Source organism: Thalia democratica, chromosome 2 (assembly GCF_965202585.1).
Source record: "Thalia democratica chromosome 2, ktThaDemo2.hap1.1, whole genome shotgun sequence".
Lineage (NCBI taxonomy): Eukaryota > Metazoa > Chordata > Thaliacea > Salpida > Salpidae > Thalia > Thalia democratica.
The window spans coordinates 73,517,838-73,538,009 of NC_139166.1; the positions used below are offsets into that span (position 1 = coordinate 73,517,838).

Below are 20,172 nucleotides of genomic sequence, written 5' to 3' on the forward strand. Positions count from 1 at the left end.
AATTCAAGGAATTTTGATTATTTTTTTTTATAACTCAGAGAAAATCAGGACAGTTATGGTTTTTTCTAATTATTTCAGAGAAATTTTAAGATTTTTTTAAAAATCTCAATGAAATTTCATTCTAGATCTTGAATGAGATTTAGAAATAATGAGAGTTGAAAACTCAAATTAAAAATACAGCACTCTTGCCCTATATTTGAATAAATACCTAAAAAGGAAATCTAATGAAACTTCCTAGCAAAAAATAGCAGTGATACTTAATAAATATAGAGCTTACACTTAACACAAATCTTAATTGTTTTGTTAGTAAACATATCATAAATTTTTCTACAAGTAACATTATAATGTATAGATTTAAATCCTTTTTTTAATATTTGTATAGTCGTATGTTTTGTTTTCCTATTTATAAATAAAGTAAACAAATTGTTGAAAGGGGGAAAATTCCCAGTCTGCTTTTGACTAAAAGCAATATCAAAAAACAGCCATTATAGTAACTATATTTGGTACCTCTCGTATCTTTACGATCTGTCGTATCTTTACGCATTTTTCTGAGGACACAATGTGTGTTAATAAGCGAGAGGTTACTGTATATTAATAACTTAATTGTTAAACGTTATTAAAGAAAACTTTTTTGGTCGAAATATGTGAGTTAATATGAAATTTTAAACTTAAAAAGAATGGAACTTGACTGAAACTTGTAATCAATCTTTCTTTTAAACTTTATATGTACAAAAATTAAACGGATTATAATTTAGGCATAAAGCTATTGATCTGAACTAACCGTATAACATATATAAAGGTTGATAACTATTTCATTTCAAATATAAATGAACTGGATTGAGTCGAATGAGAATTCACTCGAGTGATAATTTACCTGAATGGGAATTGAAAGTGAGGGAATCAATCGGGTTGGATTTGATTTGGGTTGGATTTGATCGGGTAAGATTTTTAGGTGTAATTTAAACTGATTGGAATTGATTTGGGTGGGAATTGATTCGGGTAGGAATTGACTCGGGTGGGAATTGATCGGGTGGGAGTTGATCGGGTGAGAATTGATCGGATGGGAATTGATTCGGGTTGAAAATGATCGGGTGGGATTTGATATGGGTGGGAATTGATCCGGGTGGGAATTGATCGGGTTAGAATTGATCGGATGGGAATTGATTCGGGTGGGATTTGAACGGGTTGGAATTGTTTCGGGTGGGATTTGATCTGGGTGGGATTAAGCGGGCGGGAATTGTGTGAGTGGGAATTAAACGCGGGTTGGAAATGTTAGTATACCATTTAAGGTATATACCAATATTAAGGATAAAAGAAACAATATTTAGTGTTTACTGAAATTAAAACGTAAGCGAGTCTTTTATAATTTAGTATAAAGTTTTAATAATTAGTTTTTTTTTAGTCACAAAAAAGTGCTTAAAAAGTTGGGTCTAAGGACCATCTTGGTTGTTAAGTTGAAATATTTTGAAATCAGTTTAACTTGTTCTTTAGCAAAAAATTTAATACATTTTAATTTTAAGAATGACAAAAATTTTAAAGCTCGTATAAAAAATTATAAGTTTAATTAGCCATTTTTGGGCTTGCAAAAAAAAATTAAACTGTTTATTTTTGCCATAAGAAATTAAAAACAACAATTAAGAAGTTATAGAAATATTTTAACAAACAGTGTAGTGCTTTGAAAATATAACTTGTTGCATGAATATTTAAAACTCAGATAAATCGTGACAAAAACTTATTTGTTGTACATAGAAATAGCTGTTTTTAAAATTCAACTTATCATAAAAATATCTCCTTTGAAATATAGAAGCTGAATACTTTTAATCCGAATGTAAGTAATTGTCTAAAGAAGCAAGTAAAATTATCAATAGACATATTCTTACATTTTAAATTATATAGTATAAACTAATTCTAAATATATTTGAGGAAAAAACTTTGCAATATTTTATGCAATAGAATAGGGGTAAGCAACGTTTTAAATCGGCGGCAAGAATCCGTAAAAATTATCTCTTGGAGAACTAAACCATTTCGAATTAGTGAACTGCCGTATCATGCCGCATAATGCCTTTTTAGATCCGATTCCAATCGCATCCTAATTTGAAAGTATTATCCGGTCCCAACTGGATAATCCTGGAAAACTTTCGATTCCAGCCTGATTTTTATTATATGAATACATTTATTAATTTTTTGAATGTTTCTAATTAACAAAAAATTCTCAAGTTTGTCAACTAAAATAGTAGATTAGGACGTGTCAGAAGTTAATATAATGTTTATAAATAGAATTTATATAGTAATTAACAAAGAAAGGTATACAAAATATCATATTTAAATAAACGTATGAAGTCAAATAAATTTTTTTTTGCAAATTTTATAACAAATTTAATTGTAGAGACTTTTTAGCTTACAATAGTAATATGCAAAATGATTTTTACTTTTTGATTATATACAATGTTAAGTAACAACTTGAAAACAAGTTACAAACTTTAATTTAAATCAAAGTTATACTGGTCACAAATAATTAAAATTAACAAACCTGTGTATTCTATCACTTTAGTACCAATAGTTTGTTTATTAATTTAAAATTGTAAGTTTAAGTCTCAAGGTTTTAACTTTAATACCTTTTTTGAGTTTACTAAAAATTTTATGCACCAGGTTAACAAAATCGGTGATAATCAGTTAATACTGTTTTTAGTATAAAGTTAAAGATATAAATATAAATTTTATAAGCTAGTTTTAAAAAGGTAATATCTGAATGAATATAAATTATTTAACTCTAATAAGTCACTGTAGAAAATGCAATTCTAATAAAAAGACATAAAAGTATGAATAGAATAGAGTAAGAATTATTTATTTTTAGAGAGACACCTCAAATATGATTTCAGTTAAAAAAGTTTAATGAAGTTTTTCATTATTTTAAGTAGACAAGATTTTTCAATTTATTTCTAACTGTTTTGTAAATTCATTTTATTAAACTTGTTGTTATTTAGTAAAATAAAGTTTACTTTTATAGAAATTTGCAGATTACTTAGCAAAAATGCATATTTATGTTGAGAAGTTGGGACAAACAAACAAAAATTTTAAAATTTTTGTTGATCCACTTGATACAAATTCAACTTTGAAAGCAAAAATTCAAAATCGAGAAGGTTAGAGTTTTCACTAAATTTTTACTAAACAAAATGACATTTTTATTGATCTAAACCTAACTCAATGCTAATTTGAAATAAAAATATTAGTACTATACCAACTTTTACTTAAATAAGTAAATTAAAATTACTTTACATTTATGTGTCTTGATAAAATAGAGTTAAAAAGTAACTAAAGAAGATAAGCATAAGTTAACATAAATTAAGCCTTGTATCAGAAAAAAAAAGTGTATCTATTTACAATTTACAGTGTTGCCACAAACTTAAGAAACTCAGGGAATTCAGGGAATTTTGATTATTTTTTTTATAACTCAGAGAAACTCAGGACAGTTATGGTTTTTTCTAATTATTTCAGAGAACTTATAAGATTTTTTTTTTAAATCTTAATGAAATTTTATTCTAGATCTTGAATGAGATTTTGTTAACCCAGTTTCTATATATCTTAAAAAAAAAGCTTTATATACTTTTTATAGTTCTTATTGAAAAACTTTTTACCCTTGCGGCTAGTTCGTCAATATTATTAGAATTAATTTTATAGTTTTTTAAATAGTAATAACATTTTTAAGGATTTGAAAAAAAAAAACTCAGGGAAGTTTAATGTTACTCAGGTAAGTTTCTGGTCACTCAAGGAAGATTTTTTGACTCAAAGAGTGACAAACCTGAACTTTTTTAAAAGGTAGATAAGTTAAAGTTATAGTTTTTCTTTTTGTAATCTTTTTTATTCATAAATTAGCATTGATTTACTTGTAAATCAATAATAATTCATACTTTTTATTAACCAACTACTATAGAAAAAAAGTATGTACTTAATATATTTTGTATATTTTTGTTATAGAATTACAAGTTGAAACTTTACTTTTAAGATTATATTTTAATGATTTGAAGTTTAAAATTTTTTAAGTATTGATTATATCTTAGGCTGTTTTAAAATTATGCTATTGTTATGTTTTTACAAACATACTACATACTTTAAAAATGTAAATTTCAAATTTTGTGTGTGAAATCAGCTAGAAAGTATAAACAATATATACTTTTTATTTTTTATATTTATATTTTCTTATATTTTCTTTTATTTTTTTATATTTATTGGTTTTTTAAAAAGTACATTGTTTTTTTTAACAATTCTTTTTATAAAATTTTAGTAAGTATTAAAAGTTTAAGTTTAGTATTGTTATCAATCATATTTAAAATAAAAATTCTTTATTTGTTTCCATTAACTTATCAACTTATGTTTTTGATTTTTTTGTATTGTATTAAATAACATTTTTAGAACATTGGTTTAGGACTTAAACTGTTATTTGAATACAATTCGCTAAAGGCTTTTTGCTTTTTATCATCAACTCCTAAATAATTAGTATAAACTTCAAAATATGACCTTATTTCCCTTCTACTGCTAATGACCCCTCTTTAGTCTCTTTGCAGATTATGGCCTTCTATTTATTCTATTTGAATAAAGTGAATAATAATTAAATAAAATGAAAACGAGACAAGCTTAAGTTTTGAAAGAAGAATTTCAAATAATGAAGAATGCTCTGATGGTAGAGATGAAAAAATTGTGAAGGAGGAATTGGTAGTTGAAATAAAAAAGGGATTTGCAAGTGAAAAAAAATGTTAAAAACTGCTAAAGAAATTAAAAAAATTAAAACAGATTTAGATACTACAATTCAGTTTATGAACTCAAAGTTTGAAATTGTTGTGAACCAAAGTAAAGAATTAACTGACAAAGTAAGCAAGTTGGTAGATGATAATTAAGTGACAAAAACCAGTTAAAAGGTTTGAAAGAGGATAAAAGTAGTTTAAGTTCACAGGGAGATTTATCGGAAAAAAATCTTATAGGAAAGAATGTTAAAATTACCTAGGTAGTACTTAAGAGTGATAATGATTAATAGTTTAAGTTGGGCGGAACAAATTGAAATGGTAACAGGTAAATTACTGAAAGGCAATTGGTGTTGTTTACAAAAAAAGGTACTTTTCAAATGAAAAACCTTCATACTTAATTTTTAATTCCCTTTTTGTGTGCCATATAAGGTATGGTCTGTTATGCTAGGGCAGAACCAATAAAATGAAACTTAATGAAGTTAATGTACTCTTTTATAAAGCACTCAAGTGCATTCACTTTAAAAAGTTCAACGAGAGTGTAAAAAATTTGAAAATAACAAAAAAAAAATAATATAAAAATTTAATCAAATATGAGTTAGGAGTTTGAATGTTTTTTACTAGTAAAGTTTATGAGTTACTTTAAAATTGTAACTAAAATTCATTGCCATTAAACAAGGTCTTCAAAAAAATATTTTCTTATCAAATTTTAAAAGCAGTAATGCTCATAAATAAATGGCTAATTAAGGTAGTTAACTTTGAATAGACCTACCTATTAAGTTAAAAGACTAAAGTTATCTTGGAAAGTTCCAGGTTGAACTAAAGGATAGTTTATTAAATGATCATCTATTTCAAGAGAGTTTGCATGAGGTGAACAGGAGATTTTTTTTCTTGTTATTATTATCTACAGGGTTGCCACTTTACCTGGAAACCTGGAAAACTTGAAAAACCTGGAATTTGAGAAATTTTGAAAAGAAAAATCTGGATAAACCAGAAAACTTGATCAAAAACCTGGAAAAACCTGCAATTTTTATAAGTTAAACATTTTCAGTTGTAAATTTTTGATTTGACATAAAAAATCTATCATATAATAAATATTTTTTGTCATCATCAAAAAACTTTTTATGTTAAAAAACACATTTAAATTAACTTTACAGTATCTTTCAATGCTTTTATTGTGTTTAACACAGTTTCTTCAATAGAAATTAACTTGATACTAAAAAAAACCCCAAAAGTGTGTAATTTTAAAAACCTGGAAGAAATTAGGAAAACCTGGAAATAAATTTGAAAAAATGTGTTGTAACCCTGTATCTATAAACATTAGATTATTTTCGTCTAAGTAGGTATTTTTTTTTCGAACAATTTAATTGGGTTTGAATAGAATTGGTTTAGTCTAGTTTATAGAAAGTTGTAACATATATATATGTATATTATTTTTCTGTTTGTAGGTTAATAGTGTACTAGTAAACAATTTCATAGTCTACATTTTATATGTGTAAATAAAATTAATAGTCTCTAAAAATACTTTTGCTAGAAAACAAAGAAAGTTAAATATATAATCATGAGCTGAATTCACAGATAAAACTTAAAACTAGTAATGAGTTGACTTATTTTATTATCATTAGTGTTTTTGATCTTACTTGTTTCATTATCATTATTTTTTTTGCAATAATAAAATAAAAACGTGTTTACAAATAGAAGTATGTTTTTGTAGTTGTTTATATTATTGTCTTGGTGTAGTTAAATTTCTATATTTAGCAATTTATTGAAGATTCTAAAAACTGATAGTTTTAATTAAAAGAATATATTTTTTTATACACTTTATCTAGTTTATGCAAAAATTTTTCATTAAAGATACTGCTTTATTTTACTTTTACTAGAACAATGCAGCTTTATTTTATATATTCATAGTTATTATATCTTATTCTTTTTTAATGTTATAGTTTTTATCCATTTTTACCTTTTTTTTTAATAAGTTGAAATAAGTTGATAGTAGAGTACAAACTGCTAAACATACATTTAAAAAAAACTTCAAGTTTATTTACTAATTTTTTATTTCTGTTTTTTAACTTATATAAAAGGTTAAATTATTTGCTAAAATTGTTGATTTATTTTAATATGAAAAGCATTTCAGATAGAGTTTACTATATTTTTTTTGTGTTTATAATGTTAGATACATGTGTATATAAAACTTATTTTAAATTTTAGAAAAATGTTTAATATTTAAAAAAAAAATAGTTTCATTTTTCATAGAGTTTTTCGTTTTATAGTTTAAACTTTGACTGTAAATATATATTTTTTTTTATTTGTAGCTCATTATAATTTTGTTTAAGTTGGGTATGCAACTCGATGACTTTGAGCTCTTTTTGTGTATAAAGGTCCATGGACCAAAAAATTTTTGATCATGTTTTTGTTTTTGTTCAATAAACAACTCTTTGTGGATTACACTTAAAAAAAAAAGAGGTAATTGATTTAACTGTAAAAATAATGACTAATGTAGATTCTTAGCTTAGGGAAGTTAATATTTAATAATCTTGAAGACTGGTGAATAAAAACAGAAATAATGCTACAGTATGTGGTAACTCCTATCTTAGTAAATAATAAAACATCGATCAAAGAAACTACGTATTTAAATATAAAAAATATCTTGCTAAAGCTAAACTTTAAAAGGTCATCGATGGTGCTAAAAAAGCTTTTGTTAACAAAAATCTTACTCCAAAAACCAAAAAATGTTATATCATGCCAATTGTTTCAGGAAAAATACAACTGGAGATATGTTTGGACAAAAAATGGAATATTTATTTTTAGGAAATCTAAAAGCTCTGATGCAGTCCCACTTAGAAACATTGTAGATTTCTAATAGAAAAATTAGTTTGATAAACTAGATCAGGGGTCGGCAAACTGCGGCCCGCGGGCCAATTGCGGCCCGCGAAGGGTAAATCTGCGGCCCGCGAGCACGTTATTTTTTTGAATGGAATGCGGCCCGCGAAAGAAAATTTTGTGGCCCGCGAGCATGTAAATGTGGCCCGCTGAGCAAAATTATATTTCTACTTATTTTTTTTCGGTAATTCGACTTAATTTGATTAGTTTGATTTTAAGTCTCTCTATAACATTTAAAATAATTTCAAGTAATTACTGTTTTAGTGAAACATATAAATATGTGAAAAAGACAGATTAGCATTCTAACAGGATATGTTTCTCAGTTTCATAATCACTTCTATTTTACAACAGTAAGTAATTATCTGGAAAAAAAAGTGTCAAGAGTGCTTGGAATTAATAAGTTGGTTATATAATACTTATTTATTAAATAAACTAAATGCAAATATTTTCCATTTTGTACAAAATTAATGCAAAGTAATTAACTAAAGTGTCATTTCTTTATAGCTTAGGTATTCTTTTTCAGTAGTTTTTATACCTCAGTTTCTTTTATAATTTTTCGTTTGTAAATGTTATATTTTAGTGTGAATACATTTAAAATAACATCGTAAAAAAAAAGGTTCATTTGATTTTTGTTTTGACATATTTAAATTTTTTATAAGTTTTCTATGCACACCAACTTAAAAAAATGCTCATATTTTAAACCACTTTTTATTTAATATTTTAGTTAGTTTAAGTTTAGTTTATGCATACTTTTCTAACATTGTTATTTATACATGCCATATCTGAATTTGTAAAGACACATTTAAAACAATAAATATGACATAAGTTAATATAGTTTTTGTTTTGAATACATTCCATTTTTCGAACATTGTTTATTTCAAGCTAAGTTAATTTTTATGCCTTGCATATCAATACACACAATTGCTGTTTTTTCGAGCTACCTATTTAATATAAACTAGATATAGGTATGATAAATTTATAAAGTTTGTACATTATTAATCAAAATAGCTAAATTCAAGCAAATAAACAACTAAACTTTGCCACACACTCAAACTATCACTATTTGAAGACTTCAAATCTCAGGCCAACTAAGCCATTTTTTAAGTTTTTGGCTAGAATTGCTTTTTGTATACAAAAATATCAGTAATGTTTTTGTTGACTCAGACTGGCTTTTTTGCTTGAAAGAGTGGCAAATTAAACTTATGATGTATGTTTTGCTCAATCCACAGTGTTAGTTTGAGTTTTAATATATGTTAAATTTTAAGTCTTGCAGCTGATATAATTTAAAATATTATTTATATTATTGTGTACATTAAAGAATGAACAATCAGTGTTGCCAAAAAAGTTGGGTCCCGGAAAAGCTTTGAATCTGTGAATTTACGGTTAAAATTTCTGGAAAAAAACTTTAATTTGAGAATTATTGAAAAAACCTGGAATTTCGAACAATTTTTACATTTAAAGTAAAGAAATTTGATTTGACTCAAAAAAATAACCAAATAAATGTTTTTTTATTAAAAAATATATTATAGTAGTATAACAGTATTTTCAATATTGATAAATGTTTTAAGACATTTTTTTAAACTTAAATTAAATTTTATACTTAAAATAAAAGAAGGAATTGTACTTCCAAAAACTCCGTATTGGTACATTGCTCATTTACTTGAAAAATTTCACCGATTGTTGTGCTTCGCGTTGGAATTAAACCAAGAAATTATACTAATATGTCAAAGTTAGTAAAAGAATCTCTAATAAAAATTCTCAGATGAGCAATAGTTTTTCTATCAGTGCTCTTACGTTAACAGTTTGATTAAAGTCCTAATTTGATTTATGAGACTTTATAACCTTAATGCATTTCCTAAACACGACTTCATGTTGTCTTTGAAGAAATAAACAAAAGTTTTTCATTACCGCCAACATCAATTCTTTATAAAAGTTTTCAATTATAAACGATAACTCATTTTAGGTAATAAATTTTGCTACTTTATTACTTGCCTTAACAATTTTTTCTGATTATTCTGTAGTTACTGAAGATAATAATGTGCTTTGTCGGAAATGACTTTGGTGTTTTTTTATTATTGTTTCTCGCATTTACTCCTAACTAACGCTTTTTTTTTTATACTTGTAGCTCGTCTTATATTTTACAATTAACATTTTTAAATGCAATATTCTTATTGCAAATATAGAATTGCTATCATACTTAATAAAAAAATTCTACTCTGCTAATGACTTAATAAAATTTTATAATTTTGTTAAACTTGTTTAAGAAACTTAATTGTAAATTCCACCTGACTTATATATTTTTGGCATGTAATTTATATACTGTTAATAACCTTTGTTATTTCTTTATGTATGAATTTTATATTAACTGGATTGCTACACAAACAGGCTATTTTAAAAGCTTGAAAACTCAGGTGTGTGTAAAGCTTTTATTTCAAACATTTAAAAAAAATCTTCCAACTCTCAGAATAGTTTTTATGACTGTTGTGTAGTTTACTAATTGTATTTTTTTCTTGTTTTCTTACACTTTTTGTACTTTTTGATAATGATGATATTTTAACTAGGTATTTAAGCTTGATTAACAACTATTTATAAGCTTTTTGAAATTTTAATAAATTTAAGCTGGTTTGATACCTGTCAGATATTTTTTGCTTTTTAGTGGCAACCATTTAAAAGTCTAATTACTAATAAAATATTTTATTAAAGTATTTTAGAATTAGTGATGTTAAATCATTTGTTTTAGCTTTTTGGAATACAAACAGGTATTAATTTTATTATGTTAACCAATTACTAAATTTCTTAATGAGTGTAAATTATTTAACTCGCAAAAACTTTATTCGAAGTAAATATTCTTAGAAATATGAAAAAGTGTTGACGATATAACAATTGTATAAAAGTAACCCATAAATTGTCTTTCAAGTTAGGTTCTTATAGAGAGTTAGGTTGTAAGTAAAAAAAAAGTATTAAGTTTAACTAATTAAGTGCTTATGAAAGTACATATTTCATTAGCAATATTAGTACATAAATATTAAAGTATATTAGTCAATGTAAATCATAATCTAATGTTTATTAATCTGAATAGGCATTCTATGTATAGCTAAAAGTAATTTTAAATAATAAAAGATGAATAAAAGTAAAATTTTTCTCTAGTGTGACTAAAAGTAAAACCATAAGATTATTCAAATGTCACTAAAACTAAAACTGCGGCCCGCGAAGACTTTGGAAACTAGAAATTTGGCCCGCGACCACCAACTGCCTGCCGACCCCTGAACTAGATCTATCTGAATTTATTTATAAAGAACAGTATATATGATGTCTAATATTAATAATAATGTATATACATGTCTCGTTTGTAAAAAATATTAATAGTGATTGTATTTGTTGTAATATAAGTGACCAATGGTTGCATCATCATCATATTAATTAGTATAAAAATACAATTACAAATCAAAATTCTACAAAATAAGCAGTAAAACAGCACTAGTTAAGAGTAACTATTAAGTTAAGAGCCTTAGTGTAAGTTTTTATTTTAAAATATTTTCTTTTATATTTATTAAAAAAGACTCTTTTAAACTAAAAAGTACCTCGCGAGCTGCAGAAATTAGCTTCGAGGACCGCATTTGGCCCGCGGGCCGCAGTTTGCCGACCCCTGATGATGAGTATGCAATAACGCATGCAAATTATTTCAAAACTGTGTCAGTGTAATTTATGTAATGTATAGACTCATTTGAAATATTCAGCCTTAACATTAAACCAGTTTTAAAATCATGTACTAAACGAGAATGAAACTTTTTTTTGTAAACTTTGTTATAATGCCACGTTTCCAAGTACACCTCTGCAGGCAGATTAAATATCAAAGAAGTAAATAATGACTTACGTTTGTTACATTAAAACATAAAAAGCTTATTAAGAAACATATCTCTACTAGAAGAATTAATATTATCCTGTAAAATTTCACCAGTCATAGTAGGGGTCTGTGAAAGTTAGTTAAATAAAAATGTTGATCTGGACACCATTATAGTACAAATACACATTTCACTACACAAATTCCTTATCAAAAGCAGGAGGAGTTGGTATATATGTTAGTTACTTTATAATATATACAGTTAGAACAGATCTTGTTTTCACTAGTAAAACTTATGAGTCTGTCTGCTTGGAGATATCAATAAGAAAAAATAATGAAAGTGTTTTAATTGAATTAATCTTTCCTCCTTCAGTAATTTCAACAAGAGACTTAACTAAAAACATTAATATACTTCAAAATAAGGAATTTTGCATAACTGGTGACATTAAGTTCTTTAAGAAATATAGAAAACATAAATTAAAAACTATTTTAATGGAATTCATATACTTGGACTTACACGCTCAATTAATGTACCAACTAGAGTTACCCATCAAGGATAAAACTAATCGACCACTTTTATTATATAAAATAACCAAAAAGTCCAGAATACTCAAGTTTTTTGTTATCTGATATTTCTGAACATTTTTCATTATATGTAAGACTTGTATGTAAGACTATTAAATTGTAAGTTTTCAAAAACTGAAAAAAGTGCTAAAACTCAATTTTACCAGAGCTATTCTAAAATCAACAGTAAAAAACTCTCAACTGATAGCTCTAATATTCTTTCTGAAATTCAAATATGTAAGATTACTAATTCCAAGGATTCTATAAGATTATAGTTTGAACGTTTGTTAAAAAAACTTAAGGAAATAATTGAAAAAAACATGACTACAAGAAAGCTGTCAAAATCCAAACAAAAATTAATGTTGAAACCCTGGATAACTAAATGTATACTGAAATCTATTAGGTATAAACAAAACTGTATAAAATGCTGTGCAAATATAATTTTAGTTTTACACAGAAAGTAATGACAAAAATTAAAACAATTTAAAAGAAAAGTTATTTTGAAAAAATATCACAGAACTGTTATAAAAGTTTAGCAGATACTTAAAAGATTATTAATGAAACTATTAACAGACAAAAGAAAAGCTATGAGTTTGCTCACAAACTTGAAATTAATGAAAAATCCTTATCTAAACCAGTTGATATTGTAAATGACTTAAGCTATATATTTCAAATATTGGAAAACAAACTTGTCTAAATCCAGTAAGCTACCAAAACTTTTCTACAAATGGCCTAAAAAGTTACTATAAGAGTTTTGTCTGGTTTGAGATTCATGAAAAAGGAATATCTGATATTATAAAAAGTTCAAAATCAAATGTAGCAAATAGTGCTGACAACATTTCTGTTAAAATGCTAAAACTGATGAAATCTCAAATAGCACCAGTATTTAATAGACTAAAAACTTTGCATTTTAAAAAGGTGTATATCCTAGTTCTTTGAAATTGGCCAAAGTATTACTAATATATAAATTAGGTTCAAAAAAAGTTCCAGCTATTTACAGACCAATTCCACTCCAGTCAAATATCAAAACAATCATTAAAAAGGCTATATATATTCGATCATATAGTTTTCTTTAGTAAAATTAGTATACTTAATAGCTCCCAGTTTGCTTTTAGAGAAGGACATTATACTACTCTAGCTTCATCAGAGTTTGTGGAGAGTACACTGACTTTTTTTGTTGAAAGTAATGCTGTTTTGCAGTGTTGTAAAATTTAAGTAAGGTATTTGACTGAGTAGACAAAAAAAATTTGTTAAACAAGTTAGAGTGTTATGGAATTAGGGGAAAACTGCTTAAATCTTTGGAATCGTTTCTCACTGAAAAAAAAAAACAGTTTGTAGATTTTGCAGGGTATACATTAAGTTGTGTAAGCGTCAAGACGGGAGTGCCACAGGACTCTAATTTAGGACTCGTGTTCAACAACAACTTAAAACATAATACAACACAACAAGTCATAAACTTTGCTGATGATACACTTTTATATACAACATTTAAGACAATCACCTATAAAAAAGATAATGAATACCTAAACTTCAGATTAAAAATCGTATCAAGATGGTCAATGGACAACAGGCCTAGGCTAAATTTAAACAAAACAAAGTACATGCTCTTCTATTCTGACAAAACTGATATTTTGAAAAACTATGAATTTAGGTATAAAAATTGGCAGTTCAACTATATAAAAGGTGAATAATATTAAATATTAGGTTTTCACAATTGACAGTTATCTTAATTGGTCTAACCATGTTGAATCATTAAAAACAAAAATATTAATGACAATAGGTATTTTATAGAAAACACGATAGTATTTAAATTAAAACTCTATGTATTACATTTTTAATTTAATTCTGAAGAGTTATGTTAGAAACGAATTACTTAGTTGGGGTAGAGCAAGTAAAACTAAATTTAAAGAGATAAATTAACTTGTAAATAGAGCTAAAAGGTGCATGAATTTTAAAAGCTGGAGTGATAATGTTACCAGTATAAAAATAAAAAAATAAAATTATATGTTGAAAACATGTTTTTGTATGAGTTAGGAGTCTTTATGTAGTCAAAAAAGGTATATTGCCAGTTAATTTTAATCATTACTTTACAAGTATAAACAAAGTTTACAATTATTTAATAATATTTTAAGAGACAAATTATGTATCTGGTATTTATTAGCATGAGGAATATTTATCTTGAATAAGTACTTTACATATAAAACAAGTATAAGAAAATACTGAATGTTTTTGCTTTTTGCACTTAACAGATAGGTCTGTAGATTTTATTAGAACAGGTTATGCTCTACAGTTAATGATTATACTCAAGTTTTTTTTTTACATATATAAAAGGAAAATATGTTAAACATAGCAATTTCACTACTTCTCAATTTTGTTTTATAATTGACCTTTTTGTTGCAATTTTCAGGGATGTTCTTGTAGAGAGAGCAACAAGGAAAATGTGAATGTACATGATCGAAATTTTAGGGAGGAGACGGTGTGGTGCCCATGGTAGATTATTGTATAGACTATGGTTTTTGTAGTTAATATGGGCAGTAATGGGTTTTTAAAAGATTGCACACTTTATTTTTTTCTTTTAGAATTAAATTCTTTGTTCAGTTTAAGGATAAATATTACATTTACATTGATCTTAAAGTTAAATTTAATTAAATTTCCAAATAAAATGGATCAAAGTTTTTTTACAAATAAATGGTGTGAGGCTCGATGACCGAAAGGTCTTTCTTCACATTAATCCGTTGACCAAAGTTGGGAGCGTTCACATTTTTCTTTGTTCTTTCCAAACTTCTTAAACAGCCCCGAAGGGAGCTGTATGACCGACTATGGAAACCTTTGTCTAAACCATATGAATTTAACCAGCTAGGCTTTTCAAGTACAAACTAAACAAAAGAACTGATTTAAAGTTTTAGTTATTAGATTATGAATAATAAAAAACATTTAGTTTAAACAAAATCTTAAAAATAGTCCGATTATTCACAGGTGTTCCTTTCGACATGCAACGTTTGATATTCGACGGAAAACAATTGGAAGATGGATTAACTCTGAGTGGCCACAACATCAAAAATGGATCAACTGTTCAACTTGTGCTGAGGATGCAACTCAAAGTGGAAAGGTTGAACAGTGACACGTTCACAGTTGAAGTTGATCCCCAAGACACATGCTCAGTTGTTAAAGCAAGAATTCAAGATGATCAAGGTATAAGTACAGTTCGTTTTGTTTTAACTAAAATACTTAAACTTGTTAGTTTTTTTTATAGCTTAAAGCTTTAACAAAAACTAGTGATATACTTTGCAAATAAAATATTTGGTTTAAATTAGTTAGTTTTTCCTCAATTGTGTTGAAGAATAGCAGTATAAAGTAAAAAGTAATTTACTTACTAGCTAGATTAGTTTTGAAAATTAAAATAGTTTATTTTTTTATTATGTTAAAAATAAGTACTTTAGTTTATTGGAATTAATGTTGTAACAAGTATTTAGTTAAAAATTTTAAACTTTGTCTTATAAGTTCTTTACACTATAGTAAACAAACTACTTAAGAAATTTAATTAAATACACTAAAACTATATAACTGGATATATTTCGTGCTGTTCTGATAAATAGTTACAAACTTTCTTAACTAAAATTATATAGCTTTTAGCACAAATATACTGTTTTAATTATAAATAGTTATAATGTAAAAATTCTGAAGTTCTGCGGTTTTATTTTATCTATTTTATCATTAGGATTATTTGTTAGCCTAATAGTTTTTACGGCTTAGTTTGTATGTAGTGCATAAAAATTTTATTTTGAAATAAATAGTAGTATAAAAGTAATGCTATCACACTTTGCTTTTATTATACTTATGTCCCTGATTAAACTTTTTATAACAGTCGGTAAACGAGTATTAAAAACTTAATAATGTTCTTTTTATTTTTGAAAGTTAGCTTCATGCTTTTTCAACTCACTACTGTTTGTTACTATATGTCAGGTTTACCATTTAAAGAACAAATTTTGAAATTTGAAAACAAAAAGTTAGAAGATGGGAAAACATTGATGGATTACAAAATCACGGAAAATTCAACAATTGGTTTGAGACTAGCTGGTGAATTGAAAATTTACGTGTATTTTTTGAACGGAAATAGAATAACCTTTGTTGTTAGAGATTCTGACAAAACTGAAAGTCTTAAGGATAAGATCAAACAAAGTGAACGTAAGTGTTATAAATTGTTGTATGTTATACTAGTAATATCAATAATGGTTCTATTCATATGAACCAAAATCATAAGATTATGTAGTTTGTGGAATAACTTTTTTTTATAATAATTTTTTGTGTATTTTATAGTTGACTTGTGGTTACAGAAAATAATAAAACAATTTTCTTTCAAAAAGACTAGTTTTAAAGATCTATTGTATTATTTTAGTTTATATATATGGTTTGTATATAATAAGCCAAACTATACTAGTGAGTAGTGAACGTTAGAAACAAACTTTGGTTGATAAAAATGAAAGTTTGTATTTATTGTGAGAAATTAGTTTTAATGTTTAACAGTTTGTAAAAAAATTGTATTTGATTATTATTAATGGAAAGGAAATTTAATTTCTAAAGACTAAATATCGGACAAAATGTTATACACAGTTTGATAGAACTGATTTTTTGTTTTTAAATTGTATGTAGATAATTGTTACTCAATTTATTCAAGAAAAAATATAAGCTGAGTTAAGGGTGGTTTTTCTATTTGAAAAAGTAGAATCACACTGAACTTTTGCATTATTCTAAATCAAAATTTAGGCTATGTTAATAACACAAAAATACTAAAAGTATTTACAATTACAGCCAATTTTCTTACCAACGAAATAAAGTTTCTTAAAAGTAATTGTTAACCTAAAAATTTGACACTTTTTCTAAAACTTAATATGTTAAATTATATGTTTAGAGGAGTTCTGAAAATCCTATAAGTTTAAAGTTTTTTGAAGAATTAGGCAAATGTTTAGTTTCTTCAAGCACTGTTATTAAAATACGCAGAGTTTAAAGTAACTTTTGAGGTGGTTACATTTAAATTTATATGGCTGCTAAAAAGTACTCAAAGTACACAATAAAAAAAGTATTTTTTGAGAACAAAAACTCTGTTCTACCCATCTACGTCTGTGGCTTCATGACCACACTGTATTAACAAAAACTCGTAAGAAAATTTTGGGTAATTTTGTATTAACTCTTATTAACCATATATTTATTTATACTGATTAAATAATGGGTAACTAATGTTTTTTTATTGCTGTAGTACTTATTTATCAAGATTTTGTAATTGTGTTTATAAAAAAAATAAACTTTAACTTAAAAAGTTTTATGATTCTGTATTAGCTGAAAGCTCTTCTTAATAATAAAATATTGAGAGTAATTTTTAATACTTCTTTCTTTCATACTTACATTTCTTTGGTGTCACTTTTATAGTTTACGACATTAAGCCTCACATATATTCTCAAGCCTTTTGTATGTGATAATAGCGTTGCACTAACAATAATGTAGTATAAATACTGTCAAAAATATAAACACATAACATTTTTTAAACTTTCATTTTATTTTTTTAATCGATACTGTTGAAAAAAAGATACCAGAATTTATAAACTTTCACATGTGTATGGTACTTGAGAAAGTATTTTCATGCTGAAAAATTAAAAGAATTTATGAATCAAAGAGTAAAATAACAGTTTAATAATAACAATTTTTTTATCATTAGGTATCCCTAAAAGGCTTCAGCGTTTACTCTTTCGAGGAAGACAATTTGATGACGATGACGTATTTGCTGACTTTAACGTCAAAGATGAGGATACCATTCACGTGGTACCAAGACTTATTCCCAACGACGGAATACTTATAAAAACGGATAGAAAATCGTTCAAAGTTCGTCTGTTTTCAGATGACTCAATAGAGGATATCAAGGATAGAATTGAAGAACACGAAGGTACACAAATAAAATGATAAAATATTTTTTAACACCATAAAAAATATGGGCAATCTTTCAAGTAGTTGGACTAATTAGAAATTTTTTCGCGGTGAAAACAATAATCAAAAAACCTTGTTAGGCTGAGCAACTTATAGTAAAATTTCTATTAATAAATTAAAATATCTTCTAAAGCAAATTGCAATGAAATAGCATTAGTATAAGCACTCTGTTTGTTGAAAATAAAACTAAATTAACACATTTTAAAATATTTTTCACAAAAAGAAAAACTCTATTTCTTACAATAAGAAATATTGTCTAAAATTTAGACTTTTTAATTCATTTATTCAAACAAATTTAAAGTAAATTAACTGTACATAAGAATTTTAGTTTATCTAACTTTAGTGAAATCTGGCATATATTATTATTTTTAAATGGAGACAACTAGTCATCTTTATTTAATTTTAACTTTATCGAGTTAACATTTAAATATAAACATTTCGTATTTGATAGAATGTAGCATATAAAATTAAACTAATAATAGTTTTTTTTTTTTTAAACTTTAAAAATTTGACTATTATAAAATTTATTTCTAGTATGTATAGCTGTTTTAGTATTATATAAGTAAATCTATTAAAACCTAAAACAATTTCAAGTTTTGTTAAAAATATAATGAAATGCTTTATTTTAGTTTGTAAGTCTACTTTGACAGCAGTCTTAACTTCTTACAGTATATTGAGATTTATCAAGATTATTTAACTTTCAGACATATCAGTGGAGGAACAATGCTTGAAGTTGGGGCGTAGAAAGCTGGAAAACGAAAAAGATGTGGGTTTTTACAAAATCACACACAAGTCAATACTTCGCTTGAGTTTGAAATGATAGAAGATCTCTCTAATGCTTTATTACGCAGTATAACTTGTTCTATATCTTAATAAATTTTTGAAAGTTTAATTAATTTGTAGTTTTTTTTATGTTATATATTCAAACAAATTATTTAGCACTACATTACACCTCACGACCAGAATTCTTGCGTCAAGTACTTGTGAACTAAACCGCATTAAACTGACATTGTAAACTCACTTTTTACACTTAAAAAAGTTTTATTGCTTTAAAGCAGGGCTTTCTAAACTTTTAAGTTAACAAACAAACTAAGTAATTTTTTTCTTTTACTTTATATATGGTATTTTTTATATTGCATGTTTTCACAAACAAAACTAAACAAACGTAAATCAGAAAAAAAATTAAAAAAAAACTCAATCGAGAACTGAAAATTAATTTCATTAACCAAAAATACAAATTTAAGTTAATTAAAATCACAAAGTATTTGATTTAACATTTTTATTTGACTTAATAAATCATTCATATTAATTAATAGTTTAAGAAGCTTTCTGGTATCTAAAAGGCCTTATATGATTAAATGTTATTTCAAAATATTAGTGAATAATTGTGTTTTCGTATGAACCATTTAAAAAATTTTAAACTTGTTTAATATCTACATACAAACATAAACGGCTTTATGAATTTTGTTAACAGAATTACCTAAAACTTACTTGAAGTATAGTTTTAATTAAATAAAAAACAAGCATACGTCATATAAGTAATAATATATCTATGTCTATATAATATTATAGTTTGTTGAAAAAGTACGACTTAAAAAATACTGGTACATATGTTTCATAAAGTCTTAATTTTTCATAAATGTTTAAATCATAAGCCAGTTAAATTCAAAATAAAAAGCACTCTACAAAACATAGATATAAAAGTTATGCAAAAAAACGGGTCGGTATTTTTATGGGTAGTATTTTATGGGTAGAATTTGCTGCAATCAATTCTGCCCATAATTTTATGTGGTGTCATTAATTTTATGGGTAGTATTGAGATGTTGCTGCAATTAAGTTGCTGCAATTAAATGAAAATAAGATACTGTCCAGGCATTAGATAAATATTATGGATAGTTTTTGTTGTTTTAAATTTATAAACAAACAAATAAAAAATAATTTGAATACTCATAAACCGATAGTTTGATTTATTTGTACATTTATTTGAATTATATTTTGTAAACTAACAGAAGTAGTGGCTAGAATTATTAAAAGATTATGAATAATTTTTTGTTTAAGATTTAATAAAGAGAAATAAACAAAACTTTGTACACACTTAAATCAATTGTTTGATTTATAAGTTTATTTTTAATTTATATTTAGTCAACTTATAGAAGTATCGGCTTGGCCTTATGT

At 25.6% G+C, this 20,172-nt stretch overlaps 1 protein-coding gene across 1 annotated transcript; it reads left to right on the top strand.

Moving 5' to 3' along the window:
- Window positions 1–846: 846 nt before the first annotated feature.
- LOC145828931 (polyubiquitin-B-like) lies at window positions 847–18,984 on the top strand. The gene is made up of 8 exons (XM_082936676.1): window positions 847–939; window positions 14,429–14,511; window positions 14,815–14,828; window positions 14,998–15,213; window positions 15,985–16,206; window positions 17,732–17,956; window positions 18,702–18,763; window positions 18,937–18,984. The coding sequence occupies exons 1-8, from the start codon at window positions 847–849 to the stop codon at window positions 18,982–18,984; spliced, it is 963 nt and encodes a 320-aa protein (XP_082792802.1).
- Window positions 18,985–20,172: the final 1,188 nt, after the last annotated feature.